The sequence below is a fragment of the Podarcis pityusensis genome (genome assembly GCF_964106645.2).
Source record: "Podarcis pityusensis genome assembly, chromosome: 7".
Classification (NCBI taxonomy): domain Eukaryota; kingdom Metazoa; phylum Chordata; class Lepidosauria; order Squamata; family Lacertidae; genus Podarcis; species Podarcis pityusensis.
In genome coordinates this window covers 63,275,763-63,291,604 of record NC_138031.1, presented here as the reverse complement: position 1 = coordinate 63,291,604, position 15,842 = coordinate 63,275,763, and the positions used below count along the sequence as shown (strand labels likewise).

The 15,842-nt window shown below is 42.1% G+C and overlaps 1 protein-coding gene across 4 annotated transcripts in view; it reads right to left on the bottom strand.

The window, feature by feature from the left end:
- Window positions 1–1,719: 1,719 nt before the first annotated feature.
- The window catches only part of TFAP2A (transcription factor AP-2 alpha), a 29,304-nt gene continuing 15,181 nt past the window's right edge, over window positions 1,720–15,842 (bottom strand). For all 4 annotated transcript variants that reach the window (XM_081014882.1, XM_081014883.1, XM_081014881.1 and 1 more), the window contains 5 exons: window positions 15,587–15,638; window positions 12,399–12,630; window positions 10,117–10,235; window positions 5,546–5,687; window positions 1,720–3,552 (listed from right to left, as the gene is read on the bottom strand). In XM_081014882.1, the coding sequence (XP_080871008.1) occupies window positions 3,264–3,552; window positions 5,546–5,687; window positions 10,117–10,235; window positions 12,399–12,630; window positions 15,587–15,638 (834 nt within the window). In that variant the 3' untranslated portion in view covers window positions 1,720–3,263. The remainder of the gene's footprint in view (window positions 3,553–5,545; window positions 5,688–10,116; window positions 10,236–12,398; window positions 12,631–15,586; window positions 15,639–15,842) is intronic.

Genomic DNA, 15,842 nt, shown 5'->3' with positions numbered 1-15,842 from the left:
TTCATTTATGTCAAGGCTGCGCGTACAGTTAGGGTTCATTCACCTCATTATTTTGTTACATCCACTTTACAGTTAACCAATGTATCTTGGGGAGGAAAAATGAATAAGCATTTTCAAAATGATGCCATCTTTACATGCAGAAGATCTCTCTCTCTCTCTCTCTCTCTCTCTCTCTCACACACACACACACACACACCCATTTCACCAACAGTCTGTCGCTGTAAAAATAGCATTTCAATTTCACCAGCTCTCCTTCCTCTGCTTGACCACACTGGTTTTCTACTGCCTTCCCTAATGAGATTACCAAACTGGGAGAATGGAACATCTTGTGCTTTATCTTATGCATTTGGCCTCACCCACCTACCAACAGGAAAATCACAGAAGCAGCAGGCCCAATTCTCTTTGAAGATACATTGAGACATGTATCAAGCTTGCTAACCTCTCTCAATTCTGCCTGAGAAATATAAAGCCTCCAAAAACACACAGTGCAAAGTTGCCTCATAAATACCATCACACATTCACCTATTTTGCAACGCTTAACAAAATACAAGATGGAGCCAACCAGATTGCACTGGGAGTTAAGTTTCACAATGTTTTGCTCACTCAGACGCTTCAGGTTTAGCATTCCAAATAAGCACTGTAAGCAAATTGTTTTGCTGTTTTGTTTTTTTTCAGAGTTACCACATGGAGAACATCTTAAGGACAGCCCTGGAGGGGCCCTCCACCTCCACTTCTATCAAAGCCACCTTTGCATTGGCAACCCTGCACCACAAAACACCACAATGAAGCTGAAACAATGAGGCTAACTGCGTTTTTTCCACAATTCTACATTCTGAGACCATTTAAGTTGGTTAAAAACAAGCAAGTATCTGTTTCCACTGAATACCTATTCTGACTGGAGCCGGGATCTGCACAATATGAGAATATTCTATATCCAATATTTAATTTGCACTGATAATAATTTGGAACATTTATTGCTGGGATGCCACACTTTTCACATCCTCCCTCATCCAAAACAATAAAAAAAATGCCGAAATCTATGAATAAATATGTACATCAGATAGATAGATATATATAAACTGAAACACAATTATTATCAAATATGAACAATAAGTATTGCTTCAGTATACCTTTATACCATTATATACTATAGTCACACATTAAATCAATTATTTAAAAGTTGTGTGCAAGCATTTGCATGTGTACACTTGCAATTATCCTTAACCAGGTATATGCTTTCCCCTTCCTCCCCAACTGGCTAATAGAGATTAAAAGGCAATGCAAATTAAGATTATGTTGGACATTTATGATAAGTAATACTGATCCTTAATTATGAAGCAGGAATAAAAACCTAAAGATCAAATAAATAAAATAAAACTTTATTTTTTAAAAAATAAAAGTACCTTTCAGTTAAAGAAAAGTATGCCATTTCTTTAACAGTACATTTTTTTTATCCAAAAGAGTACATTGTGTTTTATTGTGTAATTTGTCTGAATACAGACTCGGTGGAATATCTAAATGATACCCTGCTCTGAACTCCAACTTGAAAGTAAGTTTTTATTATACTTGAGGGAAACAATGGGTTCAGCTGCTTATTGCAAGGAGCAATTGTCAAGGGAGAGTTAAACTCAATTACTGTAACCATACTGAATAAAAAATACTGCCAAGAACAAAAATACGCCTGGGTAAAGACAGCCACTGAATAAAAAAAAATCGACATAAAGCGTATCAAATATTTATTTATCTGGGCAACAAAGGACTATGATACATTGACAGGCATGGAAACTACTGCCAGCACAACTCAATACAATACAACTATAACTGCTTCCAATATGGCTGGTGGAAATAGAGGATACCAGGTGGTCCCAAATGTATGGAAGTTCTTTGAATCAAAAAAACAACTCAAAATGAAGGGGGGGGGGAGAAGATCCCTAAATCCTTTATCTGAATAGACAATATCAATTTATTGCTCTGATGATGCTTTCAGTAGAAGAACACGGGATATAAACTTTTTGTTTATTTGTTTTCCTTCTTTTTAAGCCACAACACATAAGGGATTGTTAGAAACTACTAATACTTGAAAAAAATCTGTCCTGAAGAAGACTGAACATCATTTCAGGTGGTGGTTAGGGGTCCTTTCCCGCTTTTATCCATTAGAAACTAAAGGTCATACTAATAATATATATTTTTTAAATCCAGATTATTTTATTTGTTTAGCTGCTTTATTGTTTCCTTTTAAAAAACATGCTACAACAGGGCTGAAGTGATGAATCCCAGAAAAATTCCACCCCCTCCCTCCAAAAAAGCTTCCCCCTCCCTTTTTTTTGATTTCTAAATAAGTAACCATGAACCACAGTGATGGAACTAAGGAGGGGGAAAGATTTAAAAACCCACTAAACAAGAGGCAAACGAGATCACCAGATAAATAAAAAAAAAAAAGTTTCAAACAGACTCACCATATTTACAATTCCCATTAAATTACACATAAATAAATATATACATACATGAACACTGATCCCCTTATAGAACAACTGTGGGTTGGTGTTACCATAAGAAAGTTCAAATTGGTCGCTTTACCTTGGGCAGGAGAAAAGTTCTACAACTGAAGACATGACATGGAACTGCATGTGGTTTGTGTTCAAGTTTATTCACAATACTGATAAAATGTCATCATCATCCTTTTTGTCTCTCTCTCGCTCTCTCTCTTTTAAATATGGCTACAATCTTAAACGGAAGTTTATGTAAGGGAAGATGGTGATTCAGTCCGATGAAACTCATTTGTTTTCTCCACATTTACTTAATTGTTTATTAATTGTTTGTTTTAGTTCTCTCTCTCACTCACACTTTGTCTTTTCTTTTTTTTTAGAAAAAAGTTCTATTTGTTTTTTTTTAATTTTTCATCGTTTTTGTTTGTTTTTGCTTTTTTTTTAAAAAAAATGGAAAGTCCACACAAACTGAGTCGACCAGAAATAAAAAATAAAAAATCCTAGGCTGGCTCCATCGCCTTGTTCATCTTCCTAGGCTCCAGACTGGGCAGCAACTGAGAATGAACTGGGGAGTGCAAGAGGGAGAAAAGGAGGGAGGAGATTGGGGGCGGGGAGGGCCATGGGTTTCCAGTCCTACTATGTGGGGTAGAAGATCTCTGGGCTTCTGCTGCTGTAGCCTTGGGGCTGATGAGGGAAGGAGGGAGAGACTGAAAGGAAAATGCAGAGAGAGCCAGGCTGGCTGGTTGGGCAGGGGGGGTTGGAGAAGCAAAAAAATCCTCATTTTCTGTGCTTCTCCTCTTTGTCGCCGCTTTTGGTGCTGTTGTCTGTGTGGCTGTTCGGGTTGTTGCTGAGGTACATTTTGTCCATGGCCTTGAGCGCCTCGGTGAGATAGTTCTGCAGGGCAGTGACTGCAGCGCACACAGCAGGGCTGCCAAAGCCGTGCGAGATGAGGTTGAAATGGGTCAGGCAGCTCTGGATTCCCGGCTCCAGGATGGGGGTGGGCCGAGAGTTCCCCAGAGGAGATCGGTCCTGAGCCAGCAGGTCGGTGAACTCCTTGCAGATCTGTCTGCAGCACAAATGGAGCAGAGAGAAGGAGAAGAGGAGGAAAATGAGCCAGCCTTGTCAGCAAGCAGCCAAGCCAAGGAGTCAATGCCTTCAGAGATCAGCGGACACAAACACACACACACACACACACACACACACACACACACACACACACCCCTCTATGTGCACATTTCTTTTCCAGGAGCAATATTTTCCTTTCTGCTTTCTAACACATCTATGCATTTTTAAACTGAAGAAACCTCTTTTTTTGTCTGCAACACACACATTCTCGGCCACCTTTCCTTTGTGTTTCTGCTAGTCTCCTAGGCAGTTTGCCTGAAGGAGGGGGCTGTGCCTTTATTTCCTTCTAAGAACAATATTTGGTTCCTGTTTACTTTAACTAACAACAACAACATTGTCAAGAACACACTGTCTCAATAATCTTGCTGAGCCACCCACAAAACCTTACAAAAGCACCATACAAATGCTATTAATAAATAAAGTAATCTCAACCCTACTCCCCTACAACTATCAGGTGTAACCTATCTAGCATTTATTCCTCCGCTTGCAGGCACTCAGGTTGACTTCAGACACACAAGACCTCTCTCTCACACACACAATACAGGTCTCTCTCCCTTTAACACAACTCCTCACTTTCATAAAGAGATGTGCATCTTCATACACACGCTAAATACAGCAGAAACCACACAGGAACACCCCTTCACTACACAATTTCTCTTTCACTTCCTCTCTACATGTTCCTCTCCACACACACACACAAAATACATCCCTTTCAACCATTTTAAAAAACACCATACCCAAATTCAAGTCAGCAGTTAGCTTACAGCGTGATATTAAAAGCCATTATTTGTTGGAAGTAAGTTGAAGAGATTGCAATAACACTTACACCCTAGTAAGATTTTAAAGAGATGGGGTCCTGCTAGGCTTATCAACCCAAGGACTTCCCCTTTGACAGAAGTAAGAGCTACTTTCCCTGGAGGTGAAACGTGGAGGGTCTTGAGCAGAACTCACATTCAGAACAGTATCTGAGCCAATTGTTTGGGGGGGGGGGAGAATACAGCAGAAAAATAAGTGGCATATTGAAACACTTGGCTCTCTAAAGGCCAGCGTTAAATATCTCCCAGGCATAAAGTACCTCCAACTTCAGCTGGTGGGTGCCCTCTGGCGCAGTGCCCTTTGGTGACATCGCCACCGGTAATTAAGGAGTGCTAAACAAGGCTTTTAATTTCCAGCAAACACATCATGCACAACAGCCGGGGCTTCTCTCTCTTCCTCCCCCACCCCACCCAACCTGGAAGTCTAGTTGGTTTTCTTATCCACTAGACTTACAAACACATATCCTTCTGCTAAAATAACCCCCACTGGCATTTTTGCAGTTTGCAGGTTCAATTATGTCTTCAAGTTAATGGACAAACTTGTGGGGAAAGGGTAGGAAAATGTTGCCAGTTTTTAAGATCTAGTATGCAGTCTGTCTGATCTTACACGTGTTTGGGGTATTTCAAGTTCCACTGAGATCAATCCTATTTACTCCCAAGTAAGTGAACACAGAATTCTGATATCCTATGTATGTTTACTTGGGAATAAGTCCCACTGTGTTCAGTGGGGCTTGTTCAAGGTAAGTGTGCACAGGCTTACAGACTTAATGAGCTATTTTTACTTCATTGCTAAAAAAATGGAATATCCTTCCTCTTTGAATTTATAAGCTCAGATCTAACCATCATTTTGCAGATATCACAATCTCCCGGGGTGGGGGGTGGAAGCATCCTTCTCAGTCATCTACACCAACTTGGTTTGGACAGTAATAATATATTCTTGAATGAATGCATGTTTTATAAAGTTAATTATACAATGCAAATCTTGTATGCATGGTGAAAGCTACCACCCACAATTAATAAATGTGAAAGCTAATAATCACACAATATCAGAACAAGCAAGCAAGCAATGGAAAGCCTTCCTTACAGCTCACTGATACTCCACAAAGGTAAATGTCTTACTTTGTAGCTAGAAGCATGTTTTTTCTTGTGACTTGCTCATTTGGATCGGAATGTTGTCGGTTGAGAAATTCAGCTACTGCTTTGGCAGGAAATTCTGTTTCACAGACATAACCAAAATCTCTTGCTAGATGAACAGCTTCTCCTGAAATGAGGGGTAGGTGGAGTGGGAAGACAAAGCTAATCAATACACAAAGCTCAAGCAGGGCTGAGAAGGAGAACTTGCTAACATGGTTGAGCAGCTAGCCCACTCCATTACAATCAATGGGAGCTTTCTAGTTGACTTCCCTAGGTGTATAATTGCACCTTTGGACTTTTACCATACACTCCAGACAATGAAGACCCCAAACTACTAAAAAATCTGCAAATGTATAATTTGTAAGTAAAAAAAAAAGCTGGTTTAAAGAAAGTACTATGAAAACCCTGGTGTAGGATTAATCAAAACACCTGATTGTTATAAATGTAAGATTTCAGTGCAAGGAATATTTTGTAAGCATTTCCTGCAGGAAATGATCAGTTCCTCATTAGCTGCACTAGGAGAACACAGCTTTTTAAAACCTTGTTTTAAAATCAAGCAATGGGCATTGTTTACATAATGAACATTAACACTGAACACTGTCTCTCCACAGGCAACAGATCATATTAAAGTTTGTTAATATTTGCTGTGGGAGGGGACTGTGATTAATAAACACCTTGGTTAAACTGCTTATTAATGCACTAAACTCTTTCAGTGTTAAATCATACCACAATATATTTTATTTTAAAATACACAAATTTTATCTGAAATACTTATTTTCTGCAAAGTGAATAGTGAGCTTGTGTTTGTACACTTAAGGAGATCCATTCACGCCTTATATACAGGAAGAAAAAATATATATGCATGCCTGGGCAAAAGCATATGTTTAAACTATGCTAATTCTTCTTATTTCTTATCACATACTAGAGATTAATATTGATTATTGATCACCATTAATTCTAGAGCTCCCCTAAATGGATTGCATTAAACAGTTAAGTGTTTAAAATTTAACTTGATCGCATATAATTATCCACCCTTCCCTTCCCCCCTCCCTTCAAACGATTAACCATAAGAATTTTAGGGTCATTCTGCTGAGTCTGTCTGTTTTGTTGATTTTCAAATCTTTGGTTTTAATTTCCTGAACCAGTTGGTTTTTACTGCAGGGCTTCCTGCCATTAGCTTTAGGTCCGGAAGAACGCATGCGCCAATTAGAGCTTCAAAGCCTCAGTCCAGTGAGCTTGTTTCCATAAAATGGAGCGGATCATAAACAATAACAGTACTTTAGAAACTGCCTCATCGCACAGGGACTCACAGCCAAAACAACTGTATATTATCTCTCAAAGGGAAAAAAATTGCCCACTATTATCAGTTTATCTGAGCATTAGCCTTTACTCCTTTGTTTTTGCTCTAATATAAGTGGATCAAACCCTAGCCAATTGTTATTTTTTATAAAACCTTTATAAAGAAAAGTATGAGGTCAGCAAATAGATCCTATTAAACCTTTTACATATTACTTAACATCGCAATAGCATTAGCAGTGGCCAGTTGCCGCTGCCAATTCTTTTTGCATGTTTCCCATTTTATTATTTTCTTCAGTATACATTGAATTCTTTTTTCCCCTTCAGCTGCTTGTAAACTTTGTTTTGCTTTGCTTGGTTACGCATCAGTTACTTATGCCATGTAAATATACTTTAGTTACAAACGACAAATGAAAATCTCCTTGATACTCTTTCAGTTGTGGCTGGCATTCTTAAAATACTCCAGCTTTACATCTTTGAACCGTTCAATATTTTTTAAAGCAGGCCACAAAGCAAAGAAAACTATTAGGCTATTTCTAAGCAAAACCAAAACTAACCAGGGGTCCAGAAAAGCTTAAAAAACACTCTACAGTTATTGAAATCGGGGTTAAAGACCTCGAGAATTAAACACTGGAGAAGAAAGGTTGCATGAGTATCAACCCCATATCAACTTCCTTGTGTCAACAGCTGTGGCAAACTAACCCCACTTAAAGCTGGACCAATATGTTTCTTTCCACATTATAAGGCATTTGACTAAATGAAGCTTCCTAGCCCTTGCACTCTCATTAATGTTAGAATAGTATGTCCTTCCTCCCCCTTTTTACAATTGGAAAAGATATCAAAGAAGGTTCCCCCCATAATATGCAGCAATTGGGAACAAAGGAGGAGTTCAGTGCCTGGCTGCGAAGCTTTCAGGACACCATTAAATCATGACTTAGGTCAAGGATTCCAAAACTGATTCAGGAAGTAATGGTCACACATTTCTCAAATGCAGATGTCAGAACAACTTAAATTATTTACTGGTATGCAGTTTGAAGCAGCAGAGGCTTACTTATTTTCGGGTGGCTGCAGCACCTAGCATTTAAAGCTGCCTAGTGATGAACTGAGAATGAAAGGGGGAAGGCTGGAGATCTGCACTGAAAGATGGTCAGCTCAGATAGACCTGTTAGACTGCATCAATGCAGCACATTAATAAACTGCCGAATGAAAACGAAGAAGGGTCTGGCCTAATTTCTAAACAAGTTTCTTTTTTCTACCCAACTTCACAGAAATTGGAAAATTTGTTTGAGGCAGGAATTTGTTGGTGTGGTGGTAGTCTTGGTGCAGCAACTGGCAAAGTCGGGGTCTTCCTAGCAAAGCGTAACGTTGCCATGCACTCTTTCAACGTAGGCCGTTCATATAGAATGTGAGAGGCTAGAACACTTTTAATACACTATTTAATCCTGAACAGCAATCACATCCCACAGATTAAAAGGCCAAGATGTTACTGGTAGTCTAGTACTACCCCTGATATATGTATTGGAGCTGTTGTGGTACAGGGGTTTGATTGCTGGACTAGGTCCAATGAGACCCTAGATCAATTTCCCTCTCACTCATAAAGCTCACGGGGTGACCTTACCCAGCCTTTCTCAACCTCAGGTCCCCAGATGTTGTCAGACTACAACTCCCATCATTCCTAGCCAGCATGATGGGAGTTGTAGTTCAAGAACATCTGGGGGCCTAAGTTTGAGAAAGGTTGGCTCGATCTCACAGGGTTTTTCTGAAGATAAAATGAGGCTGGGGAAAACAGATAAGCCACTTTGACTTCTTTGGAAGAAAGGTTGAATATAAACTTTAATAAATAAGTAGTCTGTCCAGCTTTATATTTGTTACATTTATAAGGCATTCACTGGTGATGGGACTTTTTGAGATTGGAAGTGGTCAACAATTATTGCAACATATTAACATTTTGAATTCATTATAATGTCCTTTCTGCAAGCATCTACTCATATAAGCAGCAAAGCAGCATGGGTCTCATTTTACACACAAAGCTCTTGCACAATTAAGAGTCATTTTGAACTTATTTAGGCCCATTCATTTCTGCAGAACTAACAGAACAGAACCACAGGCTTCAACAGTAATACACTTTTCTCTCAGTATTGCAATGAGTATTATTTGTGCCTGATTGTCATCTGGATTCACAAACTAGCAAAACAGGAATGTTTGAATTCAACCTGATTTGAAGATTACATACAGACCTACAATGCACTTAAGTTAACATATTTGGCTTTTAACAAATTTACATCCAGATCCTAAACACATTTAGGCTGCAATCAAACCAGGAGTACGGTATGTCTCATTGAACTCAATGTATTTTACTTCTGAGTAGACATTCATAGGATGGTACTGTCATTAAGATCTGTTAATTTATTTATAACATATTTAGAGAGAAGTCTATTTGGAGAGCAGCCTTCATTCAATTGATGTGAATGACCTAAACAGGTTTAAATGCAACTGGATTGCAGTTTTACATATCAATTTAAAACAAAAAGTTCTACCCATACTGACTGGTGAATTGGAATCCAGTAATCTATAGTAGCACAATTAATCAGTTAATTAATAAACACTAAGTTTCACTTCTCCCGAAAATAAACTTCTTTTGACTAAGAAGTTCAGCTAAGTCATATGCTGTTTATAAAACCATCACAACCCCCAGTCCCTGTTGTCTGAATTAAGATGTGTACAATGATTGTACACATCACTACCATGCCCCTTTCACTGGGGACTGCACTGATGAAAATCCAATTAAAATCCACCATGTCAATCAGTGATTAATAAATTAATTCATTAATTATGCTTAATTAATATTTTCAGCCCTACTTTTTTTAATGCAAGTGAACAACCCAGTTAAACTGAACTTTCAGAATTTATAACCAACTTAGTTTCCTTCACTTCACTGAGGCCTGGCAACCCAGATCCTAACCACATTACAGGGATTTAAGCCCAGATTTCAACAGAGCCGGCTTCAAATTATATTTAGACATAAATGGATTCTGGACTGGGCTGACAGCTTCAATTCACCTTTTGAAAAAGTACAAAGCAAAAAGGTCAAAATGAGCATTTTCCTCAGACATAATGATTTAAATTAAACAATGCCCATAAACATTTCAGCACAGGCCTCCAAAAGGTTCTGGTTTTGTTCAGTGGTAAAAACAAACGATAAAAATACACATTTCCCAAAGAATGCCCTTCTCCTCGCCAAATCCAAAGCCATCACTTACCTTCCACTAGTGATGTCAGCAGGGTAACATTAGCAGCCTTACGTCTCCCGGCTGGCAAATTTAATCCTATTTTGTCCAGTTTTTCTCTCAAAGATCTCCCTCCATTTTTTGATTTCGCCCTGTTCCACACGTTGAAAAAAACAACAACAACACTTAACACATGACTAATATCTAGCAGTTCGTATTGCAACTCTTTCAAATATTTTCCTTCAAAGCTATTTTACAAATCCTTATTATAAATGATATAGTGGCGTTCCATTTCAGGAAATGCTAGGTGTGGAAGGCATGATATGAAAGGGACAATTAAATGCAAAACAGGGAAATGCCCTGAAATATTTCCTTGTGTCTGAAATAACCATGGAGATAGAACAGCTAAAATTAAGCCCTTTACGTTCTCACAGTGTCTACTGCAAACCATAAACAGGCACCAGGTGGCCCTTACCTTATCATGGTCTGGACCAAAGTCATAACCACTATTAGTGCTTTCACACATTTGCAATCCAGTGGGGACTTGCTTAAGCCAACCCTCCTTGCATTGTTAACTAGCCTAATTCACAATTGCTAAGTGTGTTCATTTGTCTTCCATTATGGAAACTGCACTCAGTTTGCTCAAAATATGAAGTTGGAATGATACCTGCTATTTTGTCCCTGTTCAGGTGTGGTTTTCTTTTTAAAAGAAAATACTTCATCGTATCCCTGTAGCCGGCAACTTGGATCAAATCTTTTTAATATTCCTTATTGTATTGTAGCTTAGCATTACTCGCTTGTTGCAGCATTACTCAGCAAAGCAATGCTGGCAGTGCCCTCAGCTGGTGTGTGTAAGCTTTCAAGAAGCGGACAGTGTTCCTTCCTGAGGCTGCTGACTGGATGCATTGGCGTTGTGTGGCAGTGATGTGTGATTGTGGCACATGCTACATACAACAACAACCACAATGATAACAGCAGATATAATAGATGCTTTTTCATATTTAAGGTCATCTCTGCACTTTCAGGAAGCACTTTTCTATCTGCAGTTTACAAGATGCTGTGTAATGTGATCTCATTATTAACAACCCTGTGAGATGGGTGGTTCATTTTGCAGAGGGGTGTTGCTGTTTTTCAAGGCCCCAAACTAAGGCTGAAGAATAGTTACTTGCTCAACACATTTTCCAGGTTCAACGGCTTGAAAGCAAGTGATGTCCTCCCATTAAAGACACTCAGGTCACTACTGAGCTAAGATTCTGATCTCAAAATATTCTGCAGATCTGGTGTGTTCTGAGGTTAACTACTGCCTTCTCGTGCCCCATGTAACAACATATCCACACAAAAGGGATAACTTTTTACAATTGTGGACCCAGAACAAATATTAACACAAGAGGCACGGGGCTTTGCGATTGCACTGAGGCGAGAACAAAACCACTTAACACGTGAGTAATATCAGGTCTGCAATTGTCAGAAGTCAGGTGAGGCCACCACCTTGATGAAACTACACAAGTCTGGGTCTGGTTAGTGGCTGGATGGAGAGACTGCCTGGGAACCACATATATGCTAGCTTGGGTTCCATATTGGAAGAAAGGAGGGAAATAAACAGGTGAAAGATAAATAATACATTTCCCTCCAAAAATCTGTTACAAAGTATCCTTATTATGAAGGATACTTAGCTTATCCTGAAATGAAGCCATAGGCCATGAAGGCAGACTAGGCTGACATGCTTTTACTGTTTCAGGTAGGTAGCAGTGAGGGTCTGACGCAATCAAAATAAAAATTTAGATTTTAAAAATTGTCCAGTAGCACCTTAGAGACCAAGTTTGTTTGAAAGCTTATACCCAGAACAAACTTAGTTGGTCTCTAAGCCTAAGGTGCTACTGGACAATTTTAAAAAAATAAATAAATATTTATTTCGATTATTTTATTGAAATAATTGTGGATCTTGGCTTAAAACGACCAGGTTGGCAGCACCTGCTCTGGTCTCTTCTTGAATGTGACCCTGCAGAGTGTGGAGCATCACTGACAACACAAGCAAGAGCAGTTTCCCCTTCCCTTCTGACTAACCCAAGGCACCGTGGAGGATCTGCCTAGGTTTCTAGCCTAGGAGGATGCACACTGAACAATGGTGCCTCGGGGCTTGGGAATTAAGCACTGGCAGAACTGTGGACAGTGGCGCCCTTTGGCGAGCAAGTGATTGGACGGGGCGCTACCACCTCAAGTCGCGCGCACGGTCCCTTCCAATCGGCTCCCTTCCCTCCAAAAAGAGATCCCGCCCCGCCACCCTGCCTCGTTTCCCGCGACTCGGGCTGCCTCACCTCCGAAGCACTCCGCCCAGCAGAGACGCGTTGAGGCACTCCGGCGGGGACAGGCGCCTCTGCACTTCCGCCACCGTGACCTTGTACTTGGAGGTGGAGCTGAGGAGGGACAGGCGCCCGGGCACCGAGCAGAAGACTTCGTTGGGGTTCACCACGCCGCCGAAGAGCGTGTCCTTGTTGATGGGGATGGAGGAGACGGCGTTGGCGTTAGACTTGGACAGGGACACGGGGCCTGCAGAGTCCGGGAAGGGGGAGCGGGTTGGGTAGGAGAGGAAGAGGGGAGGGCGAGGGGAGGGAGAGCCGCGTTAGTGCACAAATGCTGAGGGGATTAGCAGCTGCCAGCAGCCTGAGGGGGGAGGGGCTGCCTCGGGATAAACTTCATGGTAGGGGGGGGGCGGGGAAGAAGACGACAACAACAAGCCAGGAAAGGTGGCGGCAGATGGAAGACGACAGGGATGAAGAGGAGGGGGGCGCTTGGTCGACCACTATGGCGGGCAAGAAGCGGAGCCCCCTCAGGCACTGTCCTCCGCGCCAAGGGACGCTGGAAAACCCCGGGGGCGGCTGACTGGCGGCTGCTTCTTTCTTTCTCCCCCCCCCCCAGCTCCAAGCACCACTTCCTCCTACCCCCTCGCTTTTTTTTTACTTTGAAGGCCGAAGGCTGAGAGAAGCCGTTTTCTCCCTTCCTTCCCGCACAGGAGGCAGGAGTGCCAACTCGAATAAAATACTCGGGGGAGCGGGGGCAGGTTAGCCCCACCCCCCACATAATCGATCACAGGACACGGCACATGCACACCATTTGAATGACCAGGCCCATCTCGGATATTTTATTGGCTCCTATGCGAGGAGAGAGAGGGAATGGGGGACGACGACACGAAGGCCTGAAAGCCCAGACTCCGCCGCCTGTTCTGAAATGCCACCGAATAAACAGGCAAACAAGCAGCTGCACCACCTGACTCAACCCAAGATGTTATTTACAGAGCACGCCACGTTTTGTTTTGTTTTGTTTCTGGGGGCGGGGAGACATTGTGGGGAGGGTGGGGAGGTGAAAGCTCAAGGGGCTCGCAATCTCTGGCTTAAAAGCCTGATGCATCCCGATGTATATTGACTATGCCTTGAACTGAATTAAGCTTCTTTAAAGGAGCTGGCATGAGGCAGGGACACCGACAAGGCGAGCGTCTGGGCTGGTTTGTTCTCCGCCCGCCCCCTTCGGGGGAAAGGCCAATCAGAAGCGGGGGTTGTGTCAAGCGGTGAGGAGGGGGCGGAGCTTACGGGGCATTGCCTCTCATCTGCTAAACGGTTCCAGGGGCATCTAAGTCCTATGGATCTCGCTGGAACTTGGAGCCAAATTAATGTTCTCAAGCTGGTAGCCTGATGAACACTTACCGTACTCGCTATATCACACACACAGAGAGATGTTACATTCATCCTTTTAGAGATAAAAGGGAGACGTTCAAACAATGCACCTTAGCCGGTTCTGGAACATCTAAGCGTGCCATTGTTCTAGAGTAGCCTCCCCGCTTCCCCAACACACACTGTCTCCAAGTGTTTCAAATAAACTGGGCCGAGTGTCGCAGCCCCTCTGCGTGCAACTTTTCACACTGGGAAGCGTGAAACAAGGGAGGCGGTTTCTATCGTCAAAAGAACATGACAGTGGAGCGCTTTGTTTAAAAGAAGAAGAAGCGCGCAGCCAAAACAAAATAGGAAAACAGAAACTTCCTAGATCCTTAAAGAGCTGCTTCTCAAAATGGGAAGAAAACAAAAACAAACCACCTCCCTGCTGCCGCCTTCATATCTTTCCCCTTAAGAGACAGAAAGATCTAGGGCTTTGTTAGGAGATATCCAGGACCAGCACAAAACTCAGCAAGCCTTATTTTTCGTTTCCCAACTTGGCTAAGCATAAGTGAAAAAATAAGGGCAGCCGCCTTTGCATGCGATGGGCGCTGTGCTCACGTTCCAGGCCGGTTACACTATAAATATTTACTCTTTTGTCATCATCTGCTTCTTCCCCTCGTTCCCAATCCCACCCCCGTTTCACATCCTCACTTTAGTGGGCCTAATCCAAATGTTAAAGGGTGGAGCGAGGAGGGGGGGATATCTAGGTTTTGGATAGATCACTTGTGACATTAATAGCTCTGGGGAGGCTAATAGAGACAATAGGAGTTAAACGAACTCTTGAGATTACTAATAAAAGAGCCAATTATCATGTCGACTCGGAAAGAGCATCTCTTTAAGATTTATTCCTTGCACATCTAATTTGACGTGACAAAAGCTCCCCAGATTGAGGGGGGTGGGGGGGGTGAAACTTTAGCTTTCACTGTGGCAGTGCTGAGGTTTCCAAAGCTTTGTAGAGCATCAGACCCTGGCGGTGCCTAAAATACCCAGACACTCCGCTAGAGCAAAGGCAAACACGCGCCCCTTTCCCAGCGAATAACAGCCAAGCGCTCAACCCGGAGAGAGCTTCACTCTCTCCAACAGCCGTCTTCCGAGCAGTACCCAAAAGGGGAGCCCATCGTTTCGCTCCCTTGCCAACACTGAGAAACCAAGAAAGGAAAGCCCAAGCCCATCAACCCCCTTGCAAAGTCATTTGAAAGGGGCTGGGAATGAGAGCACTCTGTCTTCTAGACACCCAACGACAGCACACCATTAAGAACCAGTAGCACCAACAACAACCCGGGAGGCACTATTCCAGAAACAAGCGGAAGCCACCGCCGCGGAGACGACACCAAAGCCCCCTTCCCATATCCTTAGCTCGCTTGCTACTGATATAAACAATTCAGAACAATCTCATAAACCTGAAGTCCGCCGTGGGGGTTGGGGGGGGGGAGAGACAGAGAGACTAGGGTCTGGAAAGGGTTGGTGCGGGGTTCTGGTCACGAGAGACAATTTCACTGTAGAAATTCGAAGTCAGTTCCTAACCGCGAATGGGATTATTAGGAAGAATTAAAACCTGGATCCGTTCGAGAGAGATAATATAATCGCACACATACAAAAATCACGGCGCGTTTGGGCTCGCGTGAAAGGTGGTTTGCAACCAGGACTGTCCATGTCGTTGTCCACTTTCAAAAGCCTGTTGTGAATTACATGGAAGGGGGTGAGGAGGGGAGGGGAACAATGGCTTTATCAAGTTCTCTCCGCAACAGCACCGAGCTTGTGAGGACATGCCTGGAATGTTAAAGGAAATGGCTTACCTTTCTTAATTACAGTTTGATCTGGGATGTTAATACCCGGGTCCTCTACGTGCTGCAACAAAAGGGATACGCAAGGATGTGAATATTTAAACATACCAAAAGAAACATGTTACGAAGCTGCTTCTCTCTCTTTCTTTCTTTCTTTCTTTCTTTCTCTCTCTTTCTTTCTTTCTTTTTCTGATATTTCTGCCTTACGGTACTTGGATCCAAAACACACAAACAGATATAGATATATATGCAGTGCGGAAATGTTTCA